Genomic DNA, 26,139 nt, shown 5'->3' with positions numbered 1-26,139 from the left:
ATTCTGTACAGTTTAGCCCACTATTTGAAAATGGCTGATGGCTTTTATTTTTTTTTGCCACCAGGGTGATAGTTGGAGCTTGGTGTCTGCATAAAAAAATCCAGCTCCTGGGTACTTTTTCCTATTTATTTTGATAAAGATAGAAATAGGGTGAGAGGGAGGAAGAAACCTGCAGCTTGTCCCACTGATTGTGATACATTACCCCTGCAGGTAGAGAGCAGGGCTTAAACCTAGGACCATGAGTATGATAATGTGTGCTTAATTAGATGTGCCACCGCCTGGCCCCTGATAACTTATTTTTGGCCCCTAAAAACTTTTTTAAAAAATTTATTTTCCCTTTTGTTGCCCTTGTTGTTTTTTTTCATTGTTGTTGCTGTAATTATTATTGATGTCGTCATTGTTGGATAGGACAGAGAGAAATGGAGAGCAGAGGGGAAGACATAGAGGGGGAGAGAAAGATAGACACCTGCAGACCTGCTTCACCGCCTGTGAAGCGACTCCCACTGCAGGTGGGGAGCCAGGGGCTTGAACCGGGATCCTTACACCAGTCTTTGTGCTTTGCGCCACGTGTGCTTAACCACTGCGCTACCGCCCGACTCCCCCCTGATAACTTTTAAGTCTCTCAAAAACATTTCTTTCAAACTCTAATGGAACCATTATTTTAAAACAATAATTCAGGAAAGTTTTTTTTTTAAAATTAATTTATTTATTGGATAGAGAAAGTAAGAGGAAAGAGGGAGATAAAGAAGGAGAAAGACGAGCCAGGTGGTGGCACACCTAGTTAAGTGTGACAGTGTGCAAGGACCCGGGTTCAAGCCCCTAGTCCCCACCTGCAGGGGGAGAGCTTCATGAGTGGTAAAGTAAGGCTGCAAGTGTCTCTCTAAATCTCTCCTTCTCTATCTCCCTTCCTCTCGATTTCTCTCTGTATCCCTCCAAAAATAAATGAATATTTAAAAAAAAAAAAAGGAGACAGACACCTGCAGCACTGTTTCCCTAGTGGTGAAGCTCCCCTGCATCTCCCTACAGGTAGGGCCTGGAGCTTCAAGCTGGGTCCTTTGTAACATGCCTTCATCCAAGTGCACCAACAGGCCCCAGGAGATCTTTTCTCAGTGGATGTTTTTACTTGATTCCCATAGTTCTTTCAGTAGTTTCTTTTTTCCTAGAGTTTCCTTTGTTTTTTGCTTCTTTTCATGCTTTTTCTTCTCTGCTTCTCGCTTTTCTTTGTAAACAAGACTGTTCTCGCCGTTGTAGAAAAGATCCACTTTTTCTTGTAGGATTTTCCTAGCGAGCTTTCTATTTTGATCAACTGATCTTGTCTGATGGCACTGGAAAAGAGGATTTTGCAATGTGAAAACCACAGGGTGTTCTGGACAGGACCTAAGCAATCATTAAATTTTGCCCAATTGGGCGGGATGGCAGTACACCTGGTCAAGTACGCACAGTACAGTGTGCAAGGACCCAGGTTAGAGCCCCCAGTCCCCACCTTCAGGGAAAAAGCTTCCTAAGTGGTGAAATGTTGCTGCAGGTCTCTTTTTAATTTAATTAATTGATTGATTTATTGGATAAAGAGAAATCAAGAGGGATGGGGCGATATTGAGGAAGAGAGACAAATAGACACCTACATCAACTACTCTGCCACTTGTGAAGCTTTCCCTCTGCAGGTGGAGACTGGGAGCTTGAACCATGGTCCTTGCACATTGTAATGTGTGCTTAACTAGGTGTACTGCCACATGCCCTCACCCCCACCCTCCCAGATCTATTCCTTTTTTTTTCTTATGCCTGAGGCTCCAGAATTCCAGATTCCATCCCCTGCACCACCATAAATCAGTGCTGAACAGTGCTTTGGTAAAATAATAATATAAAAAATTACTGCCACCAGGGAGTCGGGCGGTAGCGCAGCAGGTTAAGCGCATGTGGCAAAGCGCAAGGACGGAAGCAAAAAAAGTCTTTAAAAAAAAAAAGACACCTGAAAACCTGCTTCACTGCTCATGAAGTGTCCCCTTCCAGGTGGGGTGTAGGGACTTGAACCTAGGTCCTTATGCACTATAATGTGTGTGTTCAACTGGGTGCACTACTGCCACTGCTCCCTCTCAATTTTTTTGCCTCAATCCAGATAAAAATAAATTCTGCCCAATCACTTTATTTTCAGATAAAGGCAGAAAGAATAAAAGCAATCGCAGTACTGAAGCTTCCTTCTTTTTTTTTTTTTAATTTTTTTTTTTAATTTTTAAATATTTATTTTATTTATTTATTCCCTTTTGTTGCCCTTGTTGTTTTATTGTTGTAGTTATTATTGTTGTTGTTGTTGGATAGGACAGAGAGAAATGGAGAGAGGAGGGGAAGACAGAGAGGAGGAGAGAAAGATAGACACCTGCAGACCTGCTTCACCGCCTGTGAAGGGACTCCCCTGCAGGTGGGGAGCCGGGTTCGAATGAAGCTTCCTTCAATGTGGTGAGGGCTGGGATCGTCACTTAGCTGGGTATAGTTTTGAAAGGAGAAGCTGCTGGCGGCAGTGGTTAAAAAAAAAAATAAAAGGAATGATGACAGAAAGGGAAAGAAAGGAAGAAAAAAAAAGAAAAGAGTGGGTGTATAGCATAATGGTTATGCAAAGAGACTTTCATATCTGAGGCTCTCAAGTCCCAGGTTCAATCCCCACATTGCTATAAGCCAGAGCTGAGCAGTGCTCTGCTTAAAATAAGTAAAGAAAAGAAAGGCAGAAGTCCAGTGAGTCAGGGACAGAACCAAGACCCTTCCCTGCGTCCTTTCCTGTCTTGGCCTGCTGCCCTGCCCCCACCTTTCCCTGTGACTGCTTTATCATGAAGTGTCCTTAACCAACACATCTAGCTATGGTCAGGAAACAAGCACTTTGAAACACGAAATTCTGTCTGAAGGAAGAGAATAGCATCTTGTTAGTCAACCACAATATTCATTATGTAACACATCAGTTATTATGGGTGAGTGCTTTGTGAAGCTAGTTGATAAAAGATAAATGCTGGAGCCAGCAAGTTATTTCACCTGGGAGGGTGACTGTTTTGTTATGTGTAGGAATTCAAGTTAGAGCCTGGTTGCCCATGGGAAGGTTAGGTGTTTTTTTTTGTTTTTTTGTTTTGTGTGTGTGTGTGTTTTTCCCCTCTCTCTCCCTCGAAAATATTTTATTTGTTTTGTTTTAAAGATAGAGAGAGACCGACCAGAGCACTGCTCAGCTCTGGCTTATGGTGGTACTGGGGATTGAACCTGATAGGCATGATAGCCTTTTGCAGAACCATTATGGTGTTTCCCCAGCAACCTGTCTCATTTTTGTAGCTGAATAAGTTGCCCCAGAGTAGTGAAGCTCTGAAGATAAAAGTAAATAAAATTCTGTGAGATTACAGTGAAAAATAGCACTAAATGCTAACCTGGAGTAAGTTATATAAAAATAAGTCAAACAGGGAGTTGGGCATAGTGGGTTAAGCGCATGTGGCACGAAGCACAAGGACAGGAATAAGGATCCTGGTTGGAGCCGGTTCCCCACCTGCAGGGGAGTCACTTCACAGGTGTAGAGCAGGTCTGCAGGTGTCTATCTTTCTCTCCCCGTCTCTGTCTTCTCCTCTCTCCACTTCTCTCTGTCCTATCCAACAATGACGACATCAATAACAACACCAATAATAACTATTCAACAATAAAACAAGGGCAACAAAAGGAAAAAAATAAGCTGAACAAAAAAATCATTAGATTTCAGAATTTTATACATTGCTTATAAAAAATTTTTCAAGGTGGAAAAACAAGCAATTATGTTGACATTCATTTTAATCAGTGTACTGTTTAGATCTGATATTGGTGGTGTAGGGAATTGAACTTCGGAGTTTCAGGCATGAAAACCTTTTACGTAACAATTATCTCCCATGCCCAAAGTTATTGCTTCAATTGATAGGTTCTTAGCTCAAACACCTGGCAGTGAAAAACAGCTGTTAAAAGCATGACATTTGGGGGAAGCAATTACAGAAGCCAGACCTTCCACCTTCTGCAACCTACAAGGACCCTGGTCCATATTCCCAGAGGGATAGAGAATGAGAAAGCTATCAGGGGAGGGGATGGGATATGGAGATCGGATGGTGGGAATTGTGTGGAGTTGTACCCCTCCTATCCTATGGTTTTGTTAATGTCTCCTTTCTTAAAAAAAAAAAAAAAAGTTGAAAAACAAGATCAGAAAAGAAAACACAAGTAGAACCTGAAATGGAATTGGCATATTCAGGTCCATGAAGGATGATAAATGACATAGTGGGGGTGGTATTGTTAAATGGGAAACTGGGGAATGTTATGCATGTACAAACTATTGTACTTACTGTTGAATGTAAAACACTAATTCCCCAATAAAGAAATAAATTATAAAAGAAAAAAAAGGACTTCTGGAGGCGGGGCTATGAGTAGCAACAGATCTGTTTCTCTCCTCTCCTCTCCTCAATCAACTAGGAATACCAAAGGAGACCACCTGGGACTGAAACAAGACAGCACTAGAACGACTACAGGAACCCACCAAATCACCGGTGACTGCAAACACACGTGGCTGGTGACAGAGAGGAGCCTAGGGAGAGACTAAGTGGCTGGTAACAGTCCAACGGTCTATCAGTTGAGACACCACCTCCAGTCTGTTCCACCAACAAGGGGACAGCTGAACGGAGGAGAGGACTCCCCAGAGACTCACCAAGTGCAACTCTGAGTCTCCATTGCTACTGCCCTCAGAATCTGGAGCAGCAGCAGGGAGGGACACCTGGGGACAGAGATCTAACCAGGAAACTCAGGAGAAGACCTATACCTTGGTGGCATAGCTGTGGGGCCGGGAAAGTCTCTTTGCATAACCACTGGATTATCTCTGCCACACCCTGCTTTATCTCTTGGTCAGGAGTCAGTGATTAAGCTAAAAAGCCTACTTATAGTTTAGAAGCCCTCAGGCTCCCATAGCCTACAGAGAAGAAAAAAAAAGAGGTTTTTAAATCACTAAGCTCCAACTCAGGGATTAAAAGACTATTGAAACAACTGTTAACGTCCATCACTGTGAACCCTTTAATTACCTTACTTAGACACAAGTCAATCCATAATATATAAAATGGGTAAACCAACAAGAAGAAATATTGGAGAAACTAACCAGGACAACAGTCCAGCTAAAAGCCCCCCAAAGGGTGAAGCACAAAATAACGAGTTCAACATCCAAACATTAGCTAAGGAAATAATCCCAAGAGTGAGTAAAGAGTTTGAAAGAATTGTAGTCAGAAGGGGAGTCGGGCTGTAGCGCAGCGGGTTAAGCGCAGGTGGCGCAAAGCACGAGGACCAGCATAAGGATCCTGGTTCGAACCCCGGCTCCCCACCTGCAGGGAAGTCGCTTCACAGGCGGTGAAGCAGGTCTGCAGGTGTCTATCTTTCTCTCCTCCTCTCTGTCTTCCCCTCCTCTCTCCATTTCTCTCTGTCCTATCCAACAACAACGACAACAACAATAATAACTACAACAATAAAACAAGGGCAACAAAAGGGAATAAATAAATAAAATAAAATATTAAAAAAAAAAAGAATTGTAGTCAGAAATACAGGAACAACAAATGAGACTCTGGAAGAAAACACTAACTATCTCAAGGTTATTAGAGAGCTGAAAGCTGAAATAGGTGAGCTAAGAACACAACTAGCTGAATAAGCTAAAACAGCAACAGAACAGGGAAACAAAATAGATGAAATCCAGAAAGCAGTAGAGGGCAGAGAGAATAGAATCAATGAGGCTGAAGACAGAATTAGCAAGATTGAGGATGAATTAGAGACAACTAAAAAAGAAGAGATCTCAACAAGAGATTAAGAGATGCTGAAAACAACAACAGAGACCTATAGGATGACTTCAAAAGAAACAATATACGCATTATTGGCTTACCAGAGGAAGAAAGAGAGGGAGAGGAAGAAAGCATTCTTCAGGCCATAATAGCTGAAAACTTCTCTTGTCTAGACAACATCAAAGACATAAAGACACATGAAGCCCAGAGGGTCCCAAACAGAATTAACCCAGACTTAAAGACACCAAGACACATCATTTTTAGAATGGAAAGGAATAAGGATAAAGAAAGGATCCTGAAGGCTGCAAGAGCAAAGCAAAGAGTCACCTACAGAGTAAAACCCATAAGATTAGCAGCAGACTTCTCCACACAAACTGCAGGCCAGAAGAGCATGGCAAGATATCTTTCGAGTTCTCAATGAGAAAGGCTTTCAACCAAGAATACTATATCCTGCTAGACTGTCATTCAGACTAGATGGAAGCATCAAAACCTTCTCAGACAAGCAACAGTTGAAGAAATCAACTACCACCAAGCCTGCCCTGAAAGAAGTTCTGAAAGGTCTTCTATAAACAGTCAGATCATCATAAATAGGACATATATGAGAACACTCTAAAACTCTACAAGAATGGCGTTAAAATACCTTCAGTCTTTGATATCAATAAATGTCAATGGCCTGAATTCACCTATTAAAAGACACAGTAGGAAGATGGATCAGAAAATACAACCCAACAATATGCTGTCTACAGGAAACCCACCTAACTCAACAAGACAAACACAGACTTAAAGTGAAAGGATGGAAAACTATCATACAAGCCAATGCCCCACAAAAAAAGGGCAGGAACAGCTATTCTCATATCTGACATGATAGACAAGATTAAAAAAAGATAGGAATAGACACTACTGTTGAATGTAAAACATTAATTAAAAAAAAAAAAGTTGTGGTCCAGGAGGTGGTGCAGTGGATAAAACGTTGGTCTCTCAGGCATGAGGTCCTGAGGTCAATCCCTGGCAACACATGTACCAGAGTGATGTGTGGTTCTTTCTCTCTCTCCTATCCCTGTCATTAATAAGTAAATTAAAAAAAAAATAATAAAGGGGAGCCGGGCTGTAGTGCAGCGGGCTAAGCACAGGTGGCGCAAAGCACAAGAACCGGCATAAGGATCCCATTTTGAACCCCGGCTCCCCACCTGCAGGGGGTGAAGCAGGTCTGCAGGTGTCTTTCTCTCCTCCTCTCTGTCTTCCCCTCCCTCTCTCCATTTCTCTCTGTCCTATCCAACAACGACAACAACAATAATAACTACAACAATAAAACAACAAGGGCAACAAAAGGGAATAAATAAATAAAATAAATATTTTTTTTAAAAAAAGAAGTTGCAAAAAAAAAAAGAATTGAGAGCCCAGACGTGAGCCCCCACACCTATGGACATCTAATCTTTGACAAAGGGGCTCAGACTATTAAATGGGGAAAGCAGTCTCTTCAACAAATGGTGTTGGAAACAATGGGTTGAAACATGCAGAAGAATGAAACTGAACCACTGTATTTCACCAAATACAAAAGTAAATTCCAAGTGGATCAAGGACTTGGATGTTAGACCACAAACTATCAGATACTTAGAAGAAAATATTGGCAGAACTCTTTTCCACGTAAATTTTAAAGACATCTTCAATGAAACGAATCCAATTACAAAGAAGACTAAGGCAAGTATAAACCTATGGGACTACGTCAAATTAAAAAGCTTCTTCACAGCAAAAGAAACCACTACCCAAACCCCTCACAGAAGAGACCCCTCACAGAATGGGAGAAGATCTTTACATGCCATACATCAGACAAGAGTTTAATAACCAACATATATAAAGAGCTTGCCAAACTCAACAACAAGACAACAAATAACCCCATCCAAAAATGGGGGGAGGACATGGACAGGATATTCACCACAGAAGAGATCCAAAAGGCTGAGGAACACATGAAAAAATGCTCCAAGGTTCTGATTGTCAGAGAAATGCAAATCAAGACAACAATGAGATACCAGTTCACTCCTGTGAGAATGTCATACATCAGAAAAGGTAACAGCAGCAAATGCTGGAGAGGGTGTGGGGTCAAAGGAACCCTCCTGCACTGCTGGTGGGAATGTCAATTGGTCCAACCTCTGTGGAGAACAGTCTGGAGAACTCTCAGAAGGCTACAAATGGACCTACCCTATGATCCTGCAATTCCTCTGCTGGGGATATATCCTAAGGAACCCAACATATCCATCCAAAAAGATCTGTGTACACATATGTTCTTGGCAGCACAATTTGTAATAGCCAAAACCTGGAAGCAACCCAGGTGTCCAACAACAGATGAGTGGCTGAGCAAGTTGTGGTATATATACACAATGGAATACTACTCAGCTGTAAAAAATGGTGACTTCACATTTTCAGCCGATCTTGGATGGACCTGGAAAAAATCATGTTGAGTGAAATAAGTCAGAAACAGAAGGATGAATATGGGATGACCTCACTCTCAGGCAGAAGTTGAAAAGCAAGGTCAGAAAATAAAATACAAGTAGAACCTGAAATGGAATTGGCGTATCACAGTATCACACCAAAATAAAAGACTCTGGGGTGCGTGGGTGGGGAAAATACAGGTCCAAGAAGGATTCAGAGGACCTAGTGGGGGTTGTATTGTTAAATGGGAAACTGGGGAATTTTATGCATGTACAAACCAATGTACTTACTGTTGAATGTAAAACATTAATTCCCCAATTAAAAAAAATATATAAAAAAATCAAAAACAAAAAAGCATGGCATTTGGGGGCTGGGGAGACAGCATAATGGTTATGCAAATGCTTTCATGTCTGAGGCTTTGAGATCCTAAATTCAATCCCTAGCAACAACATCATAAACCAGAGTTGAGCAGTGCTCTGGTCTCTATCTCATATAAACAAACAAACAAACACATAAATAGGGACCAGGCAGTGGCTAATCTGGTTGAGCACACATTACCATGTACAAGGACCCAGGTTTAAGCCCCCAGTCTGCACCTTGGGGGGAAGCCTTGCAAGTGGTGAAGCAGTGCTGCAGGTGTCTCTGTCTCCCTACTCCCCAGTAAATAAATTAAAAAAATTTTTTTTTTTCCTCCTCCAGGGTTATTGCTGGGCTCGGTGCCTGCACCATGAATCCACCGCTCCTGGAGGCCATTTTTTTCCCCCTTTGTTGCCCTTGTTGTAGCTTCGTTGTGGCTATTATTATTGCCCTTGTTGATGCAATTTGTTGTTGGATAGAGAGAAATGGAGAGAGGAGGGGAAGACAGAGAAGGGGAGAGAAAGATAGACACCTGCAGACCTGCTTCACCGCCTGTGAAGCGACTCCCCTGCAGGTGGGGAGCCGGGGGCTCGAACCGGGATCCTCACGCCGGTCCCTGTGCTTTGCGCCACATGCGCTTAGCCCACTGCACCACCGCCCGACCCCCAATAAAATATTTTTTAAAAAGAGCATAGAGTTTGGGGGCTTAGTAGACAGCATAGTGGTCATGCAAAAGACCCTCATGCCTGAGGCTCTGTGGTACCAGGTTTTGTTCATAGCATTATCATAAGCCAGAGTTGACTAGTGTTCTGGAAAAAATAAATAAATAAATAAATTATAAGGGTTGGGGTAGATAGCATAATGGTTATGCAAAGTGATTTTCATGCCTGAGGCTGGCTCCACAGTTTCAGGTTCAGTCCCCTGCATCACCATAAGCCAGAGCTGAACAGTGTTTTGGTTTTTAAAAAGTGGAAGAAAAAAAATAATAATAAAGGGGCAGGGCAATAGTACTCCAAGTATGTATGCAAGGACCTCGGTTCCCACCTGCAGGATGGGAAGGTTCACAAACAGTGAAATAGTGCTGTAGATATCTTTCTCTCTCCGTTTCTTCTTTTTTTAGCCTCCAGGGTTATTACTGGGGTTCGGTGCCTGCACTACAAATCCACTGCTCCTGAAGGCTATTTTTCCCTTACTATTATTGTTGTCACTGCTGTTATTGATAGGACAAAGAGGGGGAGAGAAAAACAGACACCTGCAGACCTGCTTCACTGCCCATGAAGCTACCCCCCCTGCAGGTGGGGAGCTGGGCTCGAACCGGGGTCCTTGCGCTTCATGCCATGTGCGCTTAACTCGCTGTGCTGCTGTCTGGTGCCTTCTCTGTTTCTGTCCTTTCCCTCTCAATTTCTATATAAAAAAAGTAAATGAGGTATATTAAAAAAGAAAAAAATAACGAGTGGGGGGATAGCATGATGGTTATGCAAGGATACTCATGTCTGAAGCTCTGAGGTCCCAGGTTCAATTCCCCATACAGCCAGAAGCCAGAGCTGAGCAGTGCTAAAAATAAAATAAATGAAAATATTCAGGCTTGGTGTTTGTTGACTTTTGCAGCTGTAGACAGGCAAATAACTTCATTTGTGCTTAGAGTCTACCTCTGTATTATAATGCAGAGCATGAGGATGGGCTCGTGAGATGTAAGAGTGAGTGTGTGCAAAGTTGCCTAGACCAGTGCTGGCCATGTAATTCCATGATATCCACACTTTTGCTATCAGCATCATTAGCACAGAAATCCTGCCTCCTCTACTAGCCCTTCCCTTCTCTCTTCCTTCCTCTTCCCCTTCCTTATTCCTTTCCCATTCCTTCTTCTCCCCCCCCTTTTTTTTTTACCAGAACACAGCTCATCTCTGCCTTATGGGGCGTGGGGGAGGTTGAATTTGGAACTCTGGAGCCTCAGGCATGAGAGTCTCATTGCATATCTACCCCTGCCCTCCACTAGCTCTTTTATTCAGAAGGCTCAGGTTGTCTTTAGAGTCCTTGGAGACATATGGGCAACAGAACAGACTGGCTGTTTAACTGAGGTGGTGGGGCTACTCTTAAGCCAAGAAACAGAAGCACTTCACCATTTCTTATTGGTGTAGAATTCACTGAATGCTGGAACTATTCTGATCAGACAATGTTTTCTTATGTAAAGGAGCAAGACTTCTACTTGCTGGTTTGCCTGTCTGGCCTCAGTCCTCCTCCACAAGGGTAGGGGGTCAGTGACATTTATGAGAGACAAGGAGAGGCTGTCACCATTCTGAAGTAAATCAATCAGGTCCTAAGGATTGAAACAGCCGGTAGGTGAGCCCTCAGGCTGCTCAAGGGTTTGGAGCCCACGCGGTGCTGTAGAGCACTGCAGCCATCCTGCAGCTAGAGGCTTCACAGGAACCTGCTGCCTGCCAAGTTCAAGGATGGCAGCTATACCCACTCCCAAGCACCCTGGAAGAATGCCTGCAGGCTGTGGTAGGAAGCTCTTACTTCCCAGGAAGGACCAGAGCAGGGCAAGACCTGCAGCGCCCTCTATTGCCCAGGCCAGAATCAGCACTTGCTTTCAGCTGACTGCCTTTTCCACTCGGGAAAAATGGACATGCCTGGTAAAGCTATTTGAAATGGGCAACACAGGCTTCTTGCTCTACCTTGACGACGATGCCCGAGGGGATGTGCTTAAGCACAACACAGTTGCTTGTTTTGTTGGTTGCTTGGCCCCCTGGACCATGCCCTTTCACAAACTGCTCTTCAAGTTCACTCTCATCCAGAGAAGGCAGAGTTGTGTGGTCCTTCTTGCCAGCCATCTGGACTGGAGTGACTGCTGTTCCCGGGGACAACAACGGTGGCTTCTCCCAAAGCCAGGCTCCCCATGGTTGCACAGTGCAGATTCTGATCAGCGGCATGCGAAAACGAAACAGACCTGCAGTACTCATAAAGGGTGTCACTTGGCTTGCTTAGACCTGGATTAGAAAAGAAAGAGACTTTCAGGAAGATGCATTTGCTCTCCAAGTTTTTACCTTCAGTTCTAAGGCAGCCTTGCCAGCAGCAGCAATACACGCTCCTCTCCAGCCTTGCACTGTCATAGTACCTGCCCTGCCAGCTAATAGACAGGTTCTTCTCACAGACCAAAAATATCTCCCAAACACGCAGAGGTGCTGATTTCTCAGGAAGGAAAGGCTTGGAGTGTGAAATTCAAAAGAAGAGGGATGTAATTTGGTAAGGAAATATTAAATAACACAGTGAGCAAGAATTAGGATTCGAGTCAAGTGACATCATTTAAAGATTTGAGAATCTTTGAAATCTAAATGTAAAGGCCACATTCTATGTGTTAGTCTATTTTATAGCTGAGCTTAAACAGTCTGACACAGTAAATATCACTATCAATCAATGTCATGATTGTTGTTTTTAATGTTTCCAGTTTTGTGGATTTGAATAGGAACATCTGTTCCCTCAGATGCACTGCCAGTAACATGATCCAATTGGTACTGGTAGCTGAAACTATGAAATCAACTGACTTTTATGAAAGTAACTGTCAGCTTCAGAATACTATGCAGGTAGAGTGAACAATATGCAGCGAAGGAGGTAGACTTTATCTTCAAAAAGTTTACAGTGATAGAAGACAGAAAGAAAGCAGTACTTAACAGTAAGGATTGCATGATCTCCAGACACAGCATAAGGCTGAAATGTTTTGGCAGAAAGGATATTGGTGGTGGGGAGTTGGGCAGTAGCACAGCAGGTTAAGCACGCGTGGCAGAAAGCGCAAAGGCCGGCGTAAGGATCCCGGTTCGAGCCCCGGCTCCCCACCTGCAGGAGGTCAGTTAGCAAGCTGTCTGTAGGTGTCTCTCTCCTCCTGTCTTTCCCCCTCTCCATTTCTCTCTGTCGTATCCAACAACAATAGCAGCTATGACAATAACAACTACAACAAGCACAACAAAAAGGGCAACAAAATGGGAAAAATAGCCTCCAGGAGCAGTGGATTCGTAGTGTAGGCACCGAGCCCCAGCAATAACCCTGGAGGCAAAAAAATTAAATGAAAAAAAAAAGAATAATGGGGGGGTGGAGATGGGGGACCTGACGCATCCCATAGGCCTCTGCTTTTCTTAAGGAGAGGAAGGCCAGAGGAATTGAAAGGTGTTAGCTTTTTTATTTTTAAGGCTTTGCATGCTCCTCATACAAGTGAAAGTGAGACACATCTGGGATCTTTTCTCATCTGGAAAAGGGGTGAAAATAAGCTATTCTCCACAGAGCCTTAAAGATCAGAAGAAAAAAGTATTCCAGAAAGAACCTGTATTGATACCTTAGAAGGCACAAGTCTGGCAGCGGGTTAAGTGCACATGGTGTGAAGTACAAGGACCGGCATAAGGATCCCGACTTGAGTCCCCAGCTTCCCACCTATAGAGGGGTCGCTTCACAAGCAGTGAAACAGGTCTGCAGGTGTCTATCTTTCTGTCCCCCCTGTCTTCCCTTCCTCTCTCCATTTCTCTGTCTTATCTAACAATGATAAACAACAGGGGCAACAAAATGGGAAAAATGGCCTCCAGGAGCAGTGGATTTGTAGTGCAGGCACTGACCCCCAGTGGTAACCCTGGAGGCAAAAAAAAAAAAAGGCACAAGTCTGAGTTTTCACAAAATCTGTCACCCAGGAGGACAATGAATGTGCTACTTGCTTAACACTTCTTGACTAAGGATTCTGCCTGCACTAAAAACAGATGTACTGACCTTTTTAACAACTGCTCCCCACAACGCTCTAAATAGCTTATACCATTTGAAACCTTGTAAATTCTAGCTCATTGGGAGTCAGGCTGTAGCGCAGCGGGTTAAGCACAGGTGGCGCAAAGCACAAGGACCGGCATAAGGATCCCGGTTCGAACCCCGGCTCCCCACCTGCAGGGGAGTCGCTTCACAGGCGGTGAAGCAGGTCTGCAGGTGTCTATCTTTCTCTCCCCCTCTCTGTCTTCCCCTCCTCTCTCCATTTCTCTCTTTCCTATCCAACAACGACAACAACAATAATAACTACAACAATAAAACAACAAGGGCAACAAAAGGGAATAAATAAATAAAATAAATAAATATTAAAAAAAAAAATTCTAGCTCATAGCAACTGGTCTTTAGGTAGGGAGAAACTAGAGTGTCCCTGAGCTAACTTCCTAAACCAATAGCAAAGTGAAGGGAGCTGGGAGGTAGCAAAATGGTCATGTAAAAATACTTCAATGCTTAAGGCACCAAAGGTTCCAGGTTCAATTGCCAGCATTATCATACACCACACTGAGCAGTGCTCTGGGGGAAAACAAAGTAACAGGGAGTGGGAGGGCTCACTCTGCTGTGCTCACGACCCAGGATTCTAGTCTAGGCACCACATGGGAGCACTATGGACAGCACCAGAGGGGCACTCTGTGGATGGTAAAATGGTACTGTGGTGCTTCTCCCTCTCTCTTCTCTTTCTTTCTTTTTTAAAATTTTTATTTTTTAGTTTTTTAATATTTATTTTCCTTTTAGTTGCCCTTGTTGTTGTAACTAGTATTGATGTCGTCATCGTTGTTAGATAGGACAGAGAAATGGAGAGAGGGGGAGAGAAAGACAAGACACCTGCAGACCTGCTTTACCGCTTGTGAAGCGACTCCCCTGCAGGTGGGGAGCCGGGGGCTGGAACTGGGTCCTTACACTGTGCCACGTGCGCTTAACCCACTGCACTACTGCCCAACTCCCTCCCTCCTTCCTTCCTTCCTTCCTTCCTTCCTTCCTTCCTTCCTTCCTTCCTTCCTTCCTTCCTTCCTTTCTTTCTACTGGACAGAGACAGAGAAATAAAGAAGGAAGGAGACAGAGAGGGAGGGAGGGAATGGGCACCTGCAGCACTGCTTCACCACTTGTGACCCCCCCCCCCCCCCGCAGGAAATATGTGTGCTCACCACCTGGCCCCTTTCCTTTTCTATTCTAAAATGAAAATATTATTATTTATTTATTTATTTTCCCTTTTGTTGCCCTTGTTGTTTAACATTGTTGTGGTTATTGATGTCATCATTGTTGTTGGCTAGGAGAGAGAGAAATGGAGAGAGGAGGGGAAGACAGGAGGAGAGAAAGACAGACACCTGCAGACCTGCTTCACCACCTGTGAAGCGACTCCCCTGCAGGTGGGGAGCCGGGGTTCGAACCAGGATCCTTACGCCGGTCCTTGTGTTTTGCGCCACGTGCGCTTAACCCGCTGCGCTACCGCCCGACTCCCTATTATTATTATTATTTTCTCCAAGGTTATCACTGGGGCTCTGTGCAGGCACTGGGAGGCTTTTTTTTTGTTTGTTTCTTCTTCTTCCATTTTGCTTAAGAATCCACTGCCTTTTCCACTGCACCACATCCCAGACTGCTTCCATTTTGTTACCTATGACAGAGAGAAATTGATAGAGGAGGGGAAGATAGGGGGAGAAAGACACCTGCAGACCTGTTTCACCGTTTGTGAAGCGAGCCCCCTGCAGGTGGGGAGCTGGGGGCTGGAACCGGGAACCTTGCGTGGGTCCTTGCACTCTGTGCCATGTGCACTCAACCCGGTGTGCCACTGCCTGATGCCCCTAAAATGAAAAATTGACCTGGAAAGACTGTTTAGTTGAGGTACAGCACAAGTGTAGGGTCCTGAGCTAATTTTCCCAACACACACACACACACACACACACACACACACACACACACACACACACACACACAACCATCCACCCAAGTTTGCACTTTGTTCAGTTCATTTACCTTCCACACACTGTAAATTTTGGTCTCCAGACACACCCTGAGGAAGTTTAATGCAGAAACATGCTATTAGTGTTGTTTCCCTGTAAGTAAGTGGATTTTCTGTTCTACTAAATAACAGATTGGTCATCTTTAAAGTAATACAGTATTCTTCCTCTATCTCTATGAAAAAATGATTATAATGAAAAGCTTTTCACAGTTTGAGCCCCCGCTCCCCACCTGCAGGGGAGTCGCTTCATGGGCAGTGAAGCAGGTCTGCAGGTGTCTGTCTTTCTCTCCCCCTCTCTGTCTTCCCCTCCTCTCTCCATTTCTCTCTGTCCTATCCAACAATGACAACATCAATAACAACAATAATAACTACAGCAATAAAACAAGGGCAACAAAAGGGAATAAATAAATAAATATTAAAAAAAAAAAAAAGAAAAGCTTTTCAAGTCTGAGCACCAATGCTAGTTTTCTCTGAATGGATATTTGACCTAAACACCTCTCTCTCTGTGGAAAGCAGGACTCAACAGAGTCCATTCTGCCAGTCCCTCTGGGTGATAACCAGGGCGGTATAGGTAGGGGCTGCAAAGGGATGCATTTCCAATAGGATGCCACTGAGTGTGCTTTCAAACTCAGTTTTCTTTATTGTATGTCAAAGGTTTTCGAAGTAGCCTCAGGAAAAGATAAATGACGAACCCCAGTACTTGCTCTGAAATTTTTACAACAAAGAACCCACTCCTCTATCAGCATTTAGAGGAGTCTAAGTTGGTGTCCACAATTTTTCTTTCCTTAGTTCTGCCTCTGATCCACAGAACAGAATTCTTTGTGTATCAGAGGGCACCTAGTCCCTGGATTGGATTCATCATGGAACACGAGCCCAGTGCTTCTCTTGGGATTTCTCTTCCGCTGGTTAGTAAATCTGACCAGGCAGAACAGCACTGGTATACACTGCGCTGACAAAGAAAGGAAGCAAGTCTGAGACAAGGCGCACCTCCCAGACAAAGGATGGAGAGAGCTTTTATCAGCAGCTCTGTCACCAGCCTGCTGTTTCTACCTCTCTGTCCTAGTTCAGAGTTGACACACACACGCTGGAAGGTCTCCCACCCAACTGGAGTTCATGAAGGTCTCCTGTGTTCAGTTACTGGCTGCTTTGTTCAACAGCTAATTCCAAGAGCCAATTGGACGGTTCTAAATACTTTTGAGTATCTCCTGGAGCTTTGGCTCTACTCCAATGGCTGCTAAAAATGACAAAAACACCCATGGTCCCACTTCCCCAAAGCCCAGAGAAGAGTGTGGATTGGATTTCAGTTTTTGTGATACCCACAGAGCAACCCAAAGTCGTTGGGGAACAATAAAAACAGCTCAAATTAGAGCTCATCGTGACATTAAAATAGAGAAAGAGGAAAATGGTAAAAAGAAGTGCTGGTAAGCGGAAACCAGCAGTCATGCTGCCAGCTCTGCCCCAATTCCCTTTTGAGCCGGGGCTGCAGCTCAGGGCAGGCTCTTCCCTCGAACCCCCCCAGCGCTGCTCTCCCAGATGCTGTGTCTGCAAAGAATAGCTGTCTGCAGGTTATGCTGGAGCCTCCAGTCTCTGCCCATGTGGTCAAGTTAGAGATAAAAGAAGCAAAGTCTTTTACAACAGGAGTTGATAATTTGTTCAACTATTACTTGTCATGCACGGGCTTCTACTCTCTGGGCACACCTTCTGGATACTATTTGTCTTTCTTCTCCCAACCCCCCCCCACCCCCCCACCCCCAATCAGAGCACTGCTCAATCTCTGGCTATTGCTGTGCTGGGGACTGAACCTAGGGCCTTTTACATGCAAGTTCTGTGTGTTGCTTTTACTGCATAATCTTTCCAGCCACTGTTTCTGAAAAGGCAGAGGATTCGTTTGGTGAGTATGTAGCATTAAAAAAAAACCACCAAAGTGTGAAAAAAAAAAAAAAAAAAGCAAAAAACCAAAGTGTCTATAAATACCACACCAGCCACTGCCCGGAATGGTGCCCCCAGCTTTCCTAGAGGGGTTAAGAGACTTGGCAACTGCACTGGCATTGTTAGATGATGCCCTCCTTCACCTGGCTGCAGCTGGCAGGGACCCCCTTCCCTGGTGCTCACAGTCAACTTCAGCCCACACAGACATCCAGCTGCAAGGATGGCACGTGCATCTGGAATGGGGCCCATGTCTAGAACGAACCAGCAGAGATTTCAGCTCGATTCAGAGACACAAAGCTGCCTTCACCAGTGGCTCTGATGCTCTGCAGAGTGGTACAGGGAGTGGGGGAGTTTTTCCTTTGTGTCTCTAAGAAGGACTAAGGATATCTGAAGGCTGGTGTAACAGCTCACTTGGACAGTGCACTGCTCTGCCATGTATGCCACCCAGATTTGAGACTGGCTTCCATTGAACTAAAGGAAACTTCTGTGCTGTGGTAACTCACCTCTCTCTCTGCTTTTCTCTTTAAAAAGAAATTTAAATTTCGGAGGCTAGGCAGTGGCACACCAGATTAAGCGCACATAGTAAGTGTAAGGACCCACACAAGGATCCCAGTTTGAGCCACCTGCTTTCCCCACCTTTAGGGGGTGGGGGTGGGTTGGGTCCCTTCACAGGCAGTGAAGCAGGTCTGCAGGTGTCTGTCTTTCTCTCTCCCTTTCTTCCCCTCCCCTCTCAATTTCTCTCTGTCCTATCCAAAAAGTTGAAAAAAAAAAAAAAAGGTCACAGGAGCAGTGGATTCGTAGTGCAAAAAAAAAAAAAAGAGGGAGTCGGGTTAAGCGCATGTGGCGCAAAGCGCAAGGACTGGCGTAAGGATCGAGCCCCCGGCTCCCCACCTGCAGGGGAGTCGCTTCACAGGCGGTGAAGCAGGTCTGCAGGTGTCTATCTTTCTCTCCCCCTCTCTGTCTTCCCCTCCTCTCTCCATTTCTCTCTGTCCTATCCAACAACAACGACATCAACAACAACAACAATAAAAACAAGGACAACAAAAGGGAATAAATATTAAAAAAAAGAAAAAAGAACCTGGGCCCTTAGAGCTTCAGGCACGAAAGTCTTTTGCATAACCACCAAGCTATCTTCCCAGCCCGACTTATCTGGTTTTCAGAAAGGTAGAGAACTAGTTTCTCCTAGCCACAACTTTCAAGGTTTATCAATCTTACAGCAACTTCCTCAAAACTAAACAAAGGAACAGATGTGGAGATTAGCCAAAATGGGGTACTTTAGGAAAGATGATAGTTAAAGCTCTCACCAGCCAGTCTCCACACTCAAACACTCATTGCAGATAAGGCCCCTGGGGAATCTTGCCGAAACAGGATGCTAAGGGAAAAACCTCAAAACAGGATTCTGGCTCATCAGAGCTGAGTGGGACCTCTGACTCTGTATTTATTTTTTTCTTCTTTTTTAAATACTTATTCCCTTTTGTTGCCCTTGTTGTTTTTATTGTTGTAGTTATTATTGTTATTGATGTCATTGTTGTTAGGTAGGAAAGAGAGATATGGAGAGAAGAGGGGAAGACAGAGAGAGGGAGAGAAATATAGACACCTGAGGACCTGCTTCACCACTTGCAAAGAGACTCCCCTGTAGGTGGGGAGCGGGGGGCTCAAACCAGGATCCTTAAGTCGGCCCTTGCGCTTTGCGCCACCTGTGCTTAACCCGCTGCGCTACTGCCCAACTCCAACTCTATTTCTAAAAAGGAGTCAGGTGAGGTTGTTACTAGTCCAGGAAACACACTTTAAAAAAAAATTTTTTTCCCTCCAGGGTCATTGCTGGCCTGCACCATGAATCCACCGCTCCTGGAGGCCATTTTCCCCCCTTTTTGTTGCCCTAGTTGTTGCAGCCTCGTTGCGGTTATTATTATTGCCATTGCTTTGTTGTTGGATAGGACAGAAAGAAATGGAGAGAGGAGGGGAAGACAGAGAGGGGGAGAGAAAGACAGACACCTGCAGACCTGCTTCACCGCCCATGAAGCGACTCCCCTGCAGGTGGGGAGCCAGGTCTCGAACCGAGATCCTTACGCCGGTCCCTGCGCTTTACGCCACGTGAGCTTAACCCACTGCGCCACCACCCGACCCCCAGAAACACACTTTTTAAATGTCACAAAGAAGGGGTCCAAGCAAGGGTGCTGCCTGTGTTCTGGCTCTTAGATGTATTTGTTTATTGAGTTTGGGGAAAACCAGAGCATCATTCTGGTACAGGCAATACTGAGTATTGAACTTAGGACTTCAGGCTCGAGGGCTCAACACCTTATTCACTATGCTATCTTCTTGGTCTCAGTCTCTGTCTCTCTTTGTTTTACCAGAACAATGCTTAGATTTGGTTTACAGTGGAGCCAGGGATTGAACCTGAGACAACAGATTCACAGGCATTAAAGTCTTTCACAATATCACTATACATTTCGCTGGCTTCTGGTTCTTGGTTTTGCCTGACTACTGGGTGAATCCCAGGACTATGATGGAGATGGAGAAGGTGAAAACAGAGGGAAAAGAAAACATTTAGAAAAATGAGTGAAATGAATATTGACTTCAGTTGACAGAAGGTGAAATGGTAACAAGGAGATTGAGAAACTGGATCACCTGAAAAGAAGAATACCCAATATGTCCCTACTGTCGCACTGATGTTTTAGAAAAGTGGTGCTATTCAATAGAAATATAATGCAAGGCATGTGTGAAATGCAATTTTCTAGTAGTCAGAAAAATAGCAAGAAGAAACCAATGAGGTGGGGGGGGGGCAAGAAATAGCTCACTCAGTAGAGCACTGGGGCGTCATGGTCAAGAGTCCAACATTGGGAGTTGGGCCGTAGCGCAGCGGGTTAAGCACAGGTGGTGCAAAGCACAAGGACTGGAGCAACGATCCCGGTCGCTTCACAGGTGGTGAAGCAGGTCTGCAGGTGTCTGTCTCTCTCCCCCTCTCTGTCTTCCCCTCCTCTCTCCCTTTCTCTCTGTCCTATCCAACAGTGAACGACATCAACGACAACAATAATAACCACAAGGGCAACAAAAGGGAAAAAAAAAAAAGGCCTCCAGGAGCAGTGGATTCATGGTGCAGGCACCGAGCCCAGCAATAACCCTGGAGGCAAAAAACAAAACAAAATAAAACAAAACAAAAAATAATGTACTTATTAATGATAGAAGAAAGAGAGGAAAAAAAGCTGAGTATCACTCTGGCACATATGATGCTGGGGGGTGGTGGCTTGGGGCTTCATTTTGGTGAATTAATTGTTCTAGCCACTGTGCCACCTTCCAAATCACTAAAAATACCTTTAAAAAGACATCTGATGATAAATGACATAGTGGGGGTTGTATTGTTAAATGGGAAACTGGGGAATGTTATGCATGTACAAACTATTGTATTTACTGTTGAATGTAAAACATTAATTCCCCAATAAAGAAATAAATTTAAAAAAAAAACATCTGTGACAAATGAAGAAGGAATGCATACTATACGGATTATTTCAGGAAGACTTAGCAGACTTGGTATTCTATTTTTAAATTACATTTATCCTTTCTACACTTTTTTTTTTTTTAAACCATGGCACTGTTCAGCTCTGGCTTATTGGGGTACGACGGATTGAACCTGGGAACCTGGGACTTTGGAGCCTCAGGCAGAGAGTCTGTTTGCATAACCATTATGCTATCTACCCTCCATCCTCTACACCTTATTTCTTAAATTTTTATGACAGCATCAGATCTGTTCTTTCCCTCTTCATAATGGTTATGTATGACAACACTGGGGCTAGGTGCTGGTGCACTTGGTTAAGTGCACACATTGCTGTGTGCAGGGATCGGGTTCAAGCCCCTGGTTCCTATCTTCAGAGGAAAAGCTTCATGAGTGGTGAAGCAGGGCTGCAGGTGTCTCTCACTTGTCCCCTCTGAATTTCTCTGTCTCTAGCCAATAAATAAGTAAATAAAATGAGAGAGAGACTCTCATGCCTGAGGCTCCAAAGTCCCAGGTTCAATCCCCACACCACAATAAACAACAGCTGAGCAGTGTTCTGGTAAAAACAAACAAAAAAACCAAACAAATAAACAAAAATAAGAAAATGTTAGCTCATTTTCCTCAACTATCTCTTCTAGACTCTTCTAATTTTTTTAGAATTTTTTGTATTTTCCCCTTTTGTTGCTCTTGTTTTGTTGTTTCTGTAGTTATTATTGATGTCGTTGTTAGATAGGACAGAGAGAAATGGAAAGAGGAGGGGAAGACAGAGAGGGGAGAGATAGACACCTGCAGACCTGCTTCACCAACTGTGAAGTGACTCCCCTGCAGGTGGGGAGCCGGGGGCTCGAACCTGGATCCTTGCGCTGGTCCTTGAGCTTTGCGAGACGTGCACTTAACCCGCTATGCTACCACCGGACTCCCTAAACATTTTTTTTTTTTCTCCTCCAGGGTTATTGCTGGGCTCGGTGCCTGCACCGTGAATCCACCGCTCCTGGAGGCCATTTTTCCCCCCTTTTTGTTGCCCTAGTTGTTGCAGCCTCGTTGCGGTTATTATTGCCATTGTTGACTTTGCTTTGTTGTTGGATCCCTAAACATTTTTTAAACCTTTATTTATTGGATAGAGATAGCCAGAGATCGAGAGGGGGTGGGGGAGATAGGGAGGGAGAGAGACAGAGACATATATAGACCTGCTTCACTGCTTGTGAAGCTCTTTCCCTGCAGGTGGGTACGAGGGTTTGGACCTGAGTACTGTAATGTGTGAGCTTAACCAGGTGTGCCACCGTCTGGCCCATATATATATGTATATATTTTTTAATTGGTCATCCCTGAAATATCTGGATGCTATGCATGATTTAGGGACTGTGAAATTTTAGCTATGCTTCCTCCTCTGTAAAATAGAGGTAAAAACATCTTGAGTGAAATAAATGATCTCATGTCACAAATGTAAAGCAGTTAGTGGCACTTCAGATTGCTTAACTATGGAGTTGAAAAAAAAACTATGATTAATACACCATACACATTTTATCTTACCTTATTCTGCAAACCCAGTCTACAAACTTGATTATCTCATGGACTTTTGCTTTAGAGCTCAGAGTGAAGAAAAGAAAAAAATCTGAAACTGTGACCTGCAAATTATTTTATCTGGTATAGTTCAATCTGATCTGTATTTGGAATCATGAAATTACCACGGCCATGCTGTGTGGTGAGGTCATAACTGTGGTTTGTGAAATCAGGTACTATGGAGATAATTATGATAACAAACTTGATTTCCCAGCACATTCAAATTGAGAGATAAAGCCTTCACTGGAGCAAGTGTTGACTTAAAATGGAGATTTTGGGGTCTAGGCAGTAGTGCACGGGGTTAAGTACACATGGAACGAAGCTCAGGGACTGGCTTAAGGATCCTGGTCCAAGCCCCTGATTCCCCACCTGTGGGGGGTGGGGTGATGGTGGTATGGGGGGGGAAGGGGCTTGCTTGATAAGTGGTGAAGAAGGTCTACAGGTGTCTATCCCCCTCCTCTCTCGATTTCTTTCTGTCCTATCCAACAACAGCAATAATAACAGTAAGGACAACATCAATAAGAACAAAATGGAAAAAATGGCCTCCAGGAGCAGTGGATTCATAGTGCAGGCAACAATAATCCTAGAAGCAAAAAAAAAAGGGGGGGGATTTTTGGGGCCGGTTGGTAGTGTACCTGGTTGAGTGCACATGTTACAATGTACAAGAACACAGGTTTGAGCCTCCAGTCACCCACCACCTGCAGATGGAAAGCTTTGCAAGTGATGAAGCAGGGCTGCAGGTGTTTGTCTTTCTTGCCCTCTATCTCCCCTTCCCTCTTTGTTTCTGACTGTCTCCATCCAATAAATAAATAATAAATAAATAATAATGGAGATTTTTGTGGCCTGGGAGGTGGTACAGTGGATAAGGTGTTGGATTCTCAGGCATGAGGTCCTGAATTTAGTCTCTGGCATCACATGTGCCAGAGTGGTGATCTAGTCTGAGAATTGGTGCACTGGATAAAGCATTGGACTTTCAAGTATGAGGTCCCTAGTTCACTCCCCAGCATAACATGTACCAGAGTGACATCTAGTTCTCTAGTTCTTTCTCTCCTCCTATGTTTTTCATGAATAAGGAAAATCTAAAAATATTTTTTTTAAAGTGAAAAACAAAGTTAACACTGGCTAAGGCAATAAATGCTTCAAGCTATAAAGTTGATAATTTCAAATCTTTGAGACAAAAGAGAAATATTTGAGTGAGGGTAGATAACATAATGGTTATGCAAACAGACTTTCTTTTTTATGAAAATTTTTATTATCTTTATTTATTTAATGGATAGACAGCTAGAAATTGAGGGAGGGGGACAGAGAGACACCTGCAGCACTGTTTCACCACTCCTGAAGCTTTCCCCCTGCAGGTGGGGACAGGGACTCAAACCAGGGTCCTTGCACATTATTATTATTATTATTATTTTTAATATTTATTTTATTTTATTTATTCCCTTTTGTTGCCCTTGTTGTTTTATTGTTGTAGTTATTATTGTTGTCGTTGTTGGATAGGACAGAGAGAAATGGAGAGAGGAGGGGAAGAAAGAGAGGAGGAGAGAAAGATAGACACCTGCAGACCTGCTTCACCGCCTGTGAAGCGACTCCCCTGCAGGTGGGGAGCCGGGGTTCGAACTGGGATCCTTATGCCGGTCCTTGTGCTTTGCGCCACCTGCGCTTAACCCGCTGCGCTACAGCCCGACTCCCGTCCTTGCACATTATAACATGTGCACTCAACTAAGTGCACTACCACCTGGCCCCCGCAGACTTTCATGCCTGAGGCTCCAAAAGTCACAGGTTCAATTTCCCACACCACCATAAACCAGAGCTGAATAGTGCTCTCGTTAAAAAAAAAAAAAAAAAAGAAAAAAAGAGAAATATTTGAGTAACTTGATGTTACAGTAAAACATTAAAAAGCATAACAAATACATATAAAGGTAATAAGATAATGCTGTTGTTTTTCCTTTCTTCCTCTTTTTTTATATCCCTGCCTTTTACCCTCTGTCTGAAAAATAACAGGAAAAACAGTACAGGGCTAGGGAGACAGCATAATGGTTATGCAAAAGGCTTTCATCTCTGAGGCTCTGAGGTCCCAGGTTCAATCCCCAATTCCATCCAAAGCCAGAGCTGGGCAGTGTATTTTTTTCTGTATCTTGCTCATAAGAAAACCAACACATTCCCTGTGTCCCCACCTGCAGGTGTCTATCTTTCTCTCCTCCTCTCTGTCTTCCCCTTCTCTCTCCATTTCTCTCTTTTCTAACAGTGACAACATCAATAACAACTACAATGATAACTACAACAACAGTAAAATTAAAAAAGGGCAACAATAGGGAAAATAGATAAATATAAAAAAATTTACAAAAAAAAAAACAAACAAAACACACACACACACACACACACACACATTCTTCCAGGAACTCATAGTGAACAGAATTTATCTGACTTTACAGCCCAAGGCAGTGATCCTGCTACTTGCATGGTGAGGGGCTGATCTAAATAAACTGTTTAATTTTCCTTCCCTCCTTTTTTTCTTTGCAGCGCCAGAATTGACTTTTTCATTCCTCTATTATTTCAGAAGAGAAAGACAGCATCCACTCTACCATCTGTAGAACTTCCTGAGCTGCTTCCATGTGGTGTTGGGGTTTGGAATCCAGAACTTTGCACATGGTGAGGCACGTGCTCTACTAGGAGATTTATCTCCTGGCTCCTAGTATTTGCTTTTGGGCTCATATTTTTCCTGTGAGGAAACACACTTCTTTTTGCCTGAATTCATATTCAGAAGTCAGACTTCTCAATTCTTCTGTGTCATTCTACAGTTTCTCAAATAGTAGAACCTGGGACTTGGAATAAAGACTGCTGAGGTTTCTTTTCCTCCTTTTTGAAGGTTTGAAGCATGGTCACTGAAAACAGAGTTGTGCCTTTCACAATAAATTGATTCGGCTTAGGTGTTAGGGGACACATGATATCGACTGGTGGATTAACACAACGAGGGTAGTTTTGTCATATATAAAATACTATTTTCCCTTTTCTTACCAGAGCACTGCTCAGCTCTGGCTTATGGTAGTGCGGGTGATTGAACCTGGGACTTCAGGCATTCGAATCTCTTTGCATAACCATTATGCTAGCTACACCTGCCTTGTCTTAATGTATTTAAACTTGAAATTTGCCGGAGGAGGATGGGGTTCTGGAGACCGAGTTTTCACTGTGGACAAATAACTGCTAGGGGTCCTTAGGAGGCTCGGATGAGATGCATCGCCTCCTGGCAGATCTGGCCCCGCAAGGACAAATGCGTTTCGGGCACATCCACAGGACAGGGGCGGCGACGAGCCCTTAGTGCGGGGACCAGGCTACGCGGTGGCAAATCCAAGGGCTGTGTGTATTTTAACTAATCTGAAGAATGTCATCCGGACAGTGCTTGGAAAATGGGCATGGGTCCACTGTGCTCCTGTTAAGGGCTGGCAGAAGCGCTGCTGACACCTTCGCCCCACCGCAGACTTCCCCCCGCAGGTTCAGCAGGTCCCCGGGGAGACCCGGCTCAGGTGTCCAGGCCGCCCCCTTCCAGCGCGATCGACAGATCGGGCCACTCAGGGTCCTAGCTCCCGGAACCCCTGACGGTCATGGCTACCCGTGTGAGTGTCTGGCTTCTCCGCGAAACCTTACCTGGCTTCAGGACTGGTCTCGCATCCCCAATGTTCTGGGTGAAACCGGAATCACTGCAGGATCTGGATCGTAATCGTGCGCGGTCTGGGCTCTCGCCCTCCCTCTGCCCCAGTGCCCTCACTCGGTTCAGACTCATTTTTACTAACTGCGCATGCGAGAACCCGAAACCGGGCTGCCTTTGGTTTCCCGGAAGCCAATCAGAC

The 26,139-nt window shown here is 44.2% G+C and overlaps 1 protein-coding gene across 1 annotated transcript; it reads right to left on the bottom strand.

Moving 5' to 3' along the window:
- Positions 1-512: 512 nt before the first annotated feature.
- On the bottom strand, positions 513-26,139 carry MTRFR (mitochondrial translation release factor in rescue). The gene is made up of 4 exons (XM_060193246.1): positions 25,937-26,139; positions 15,023-15,157; positions 11,246-11,550; positions 513-1,325 (listed from the first exon to the last, which is right to left on the bottom strand). Exons 3-4 carry the CDS (start codon positions 11,528-11,530, stop codon positions 1,107-1,109), a joined length of 504 nt encoding a protein of 167 aa, XP_060049229.1. The 5' UTR covers positions 11,531-11,550; positions 15,023-15,157; positions 25,937-26,139; the 3' UTR covers positions 513-1,106.

This window comes from Erinaceus europaeus, chromosome 6 (assembly GCF_950295315.1).
Source record: "Erinaceus europaeus chromosome 6, mEriEur2.1, whole genome shotgun sequence".
NCBI classification, from domain to species: Eukaryota; Metazoa; Chordata; class Mammalia; order Eulipotyphla; family Erinaceidae; genus Erinaceus; species Erinaceus europaeus.
This window is presented reverse-complemented; position numbering and strand designations above follow the sequence as displayed.

Excerpts from the sequence above, each read along its gene's own strand:
- MTRFR (XM_060193246.1), bottom strand. The coding sequence starts at position 11,530 with ATGAGTACTGCAGGTCTGTTTCGTTTTCGCATGCCGCTGATCAGAATC. Across the intron at positions 1,326-11,245 it reads CCTCGGGCATCGTCGTCAAG|TGCCATCAGACAAGATCAGT; the intron begins GTAGAGCAAGAA and ends CCTCTTTTCCAG.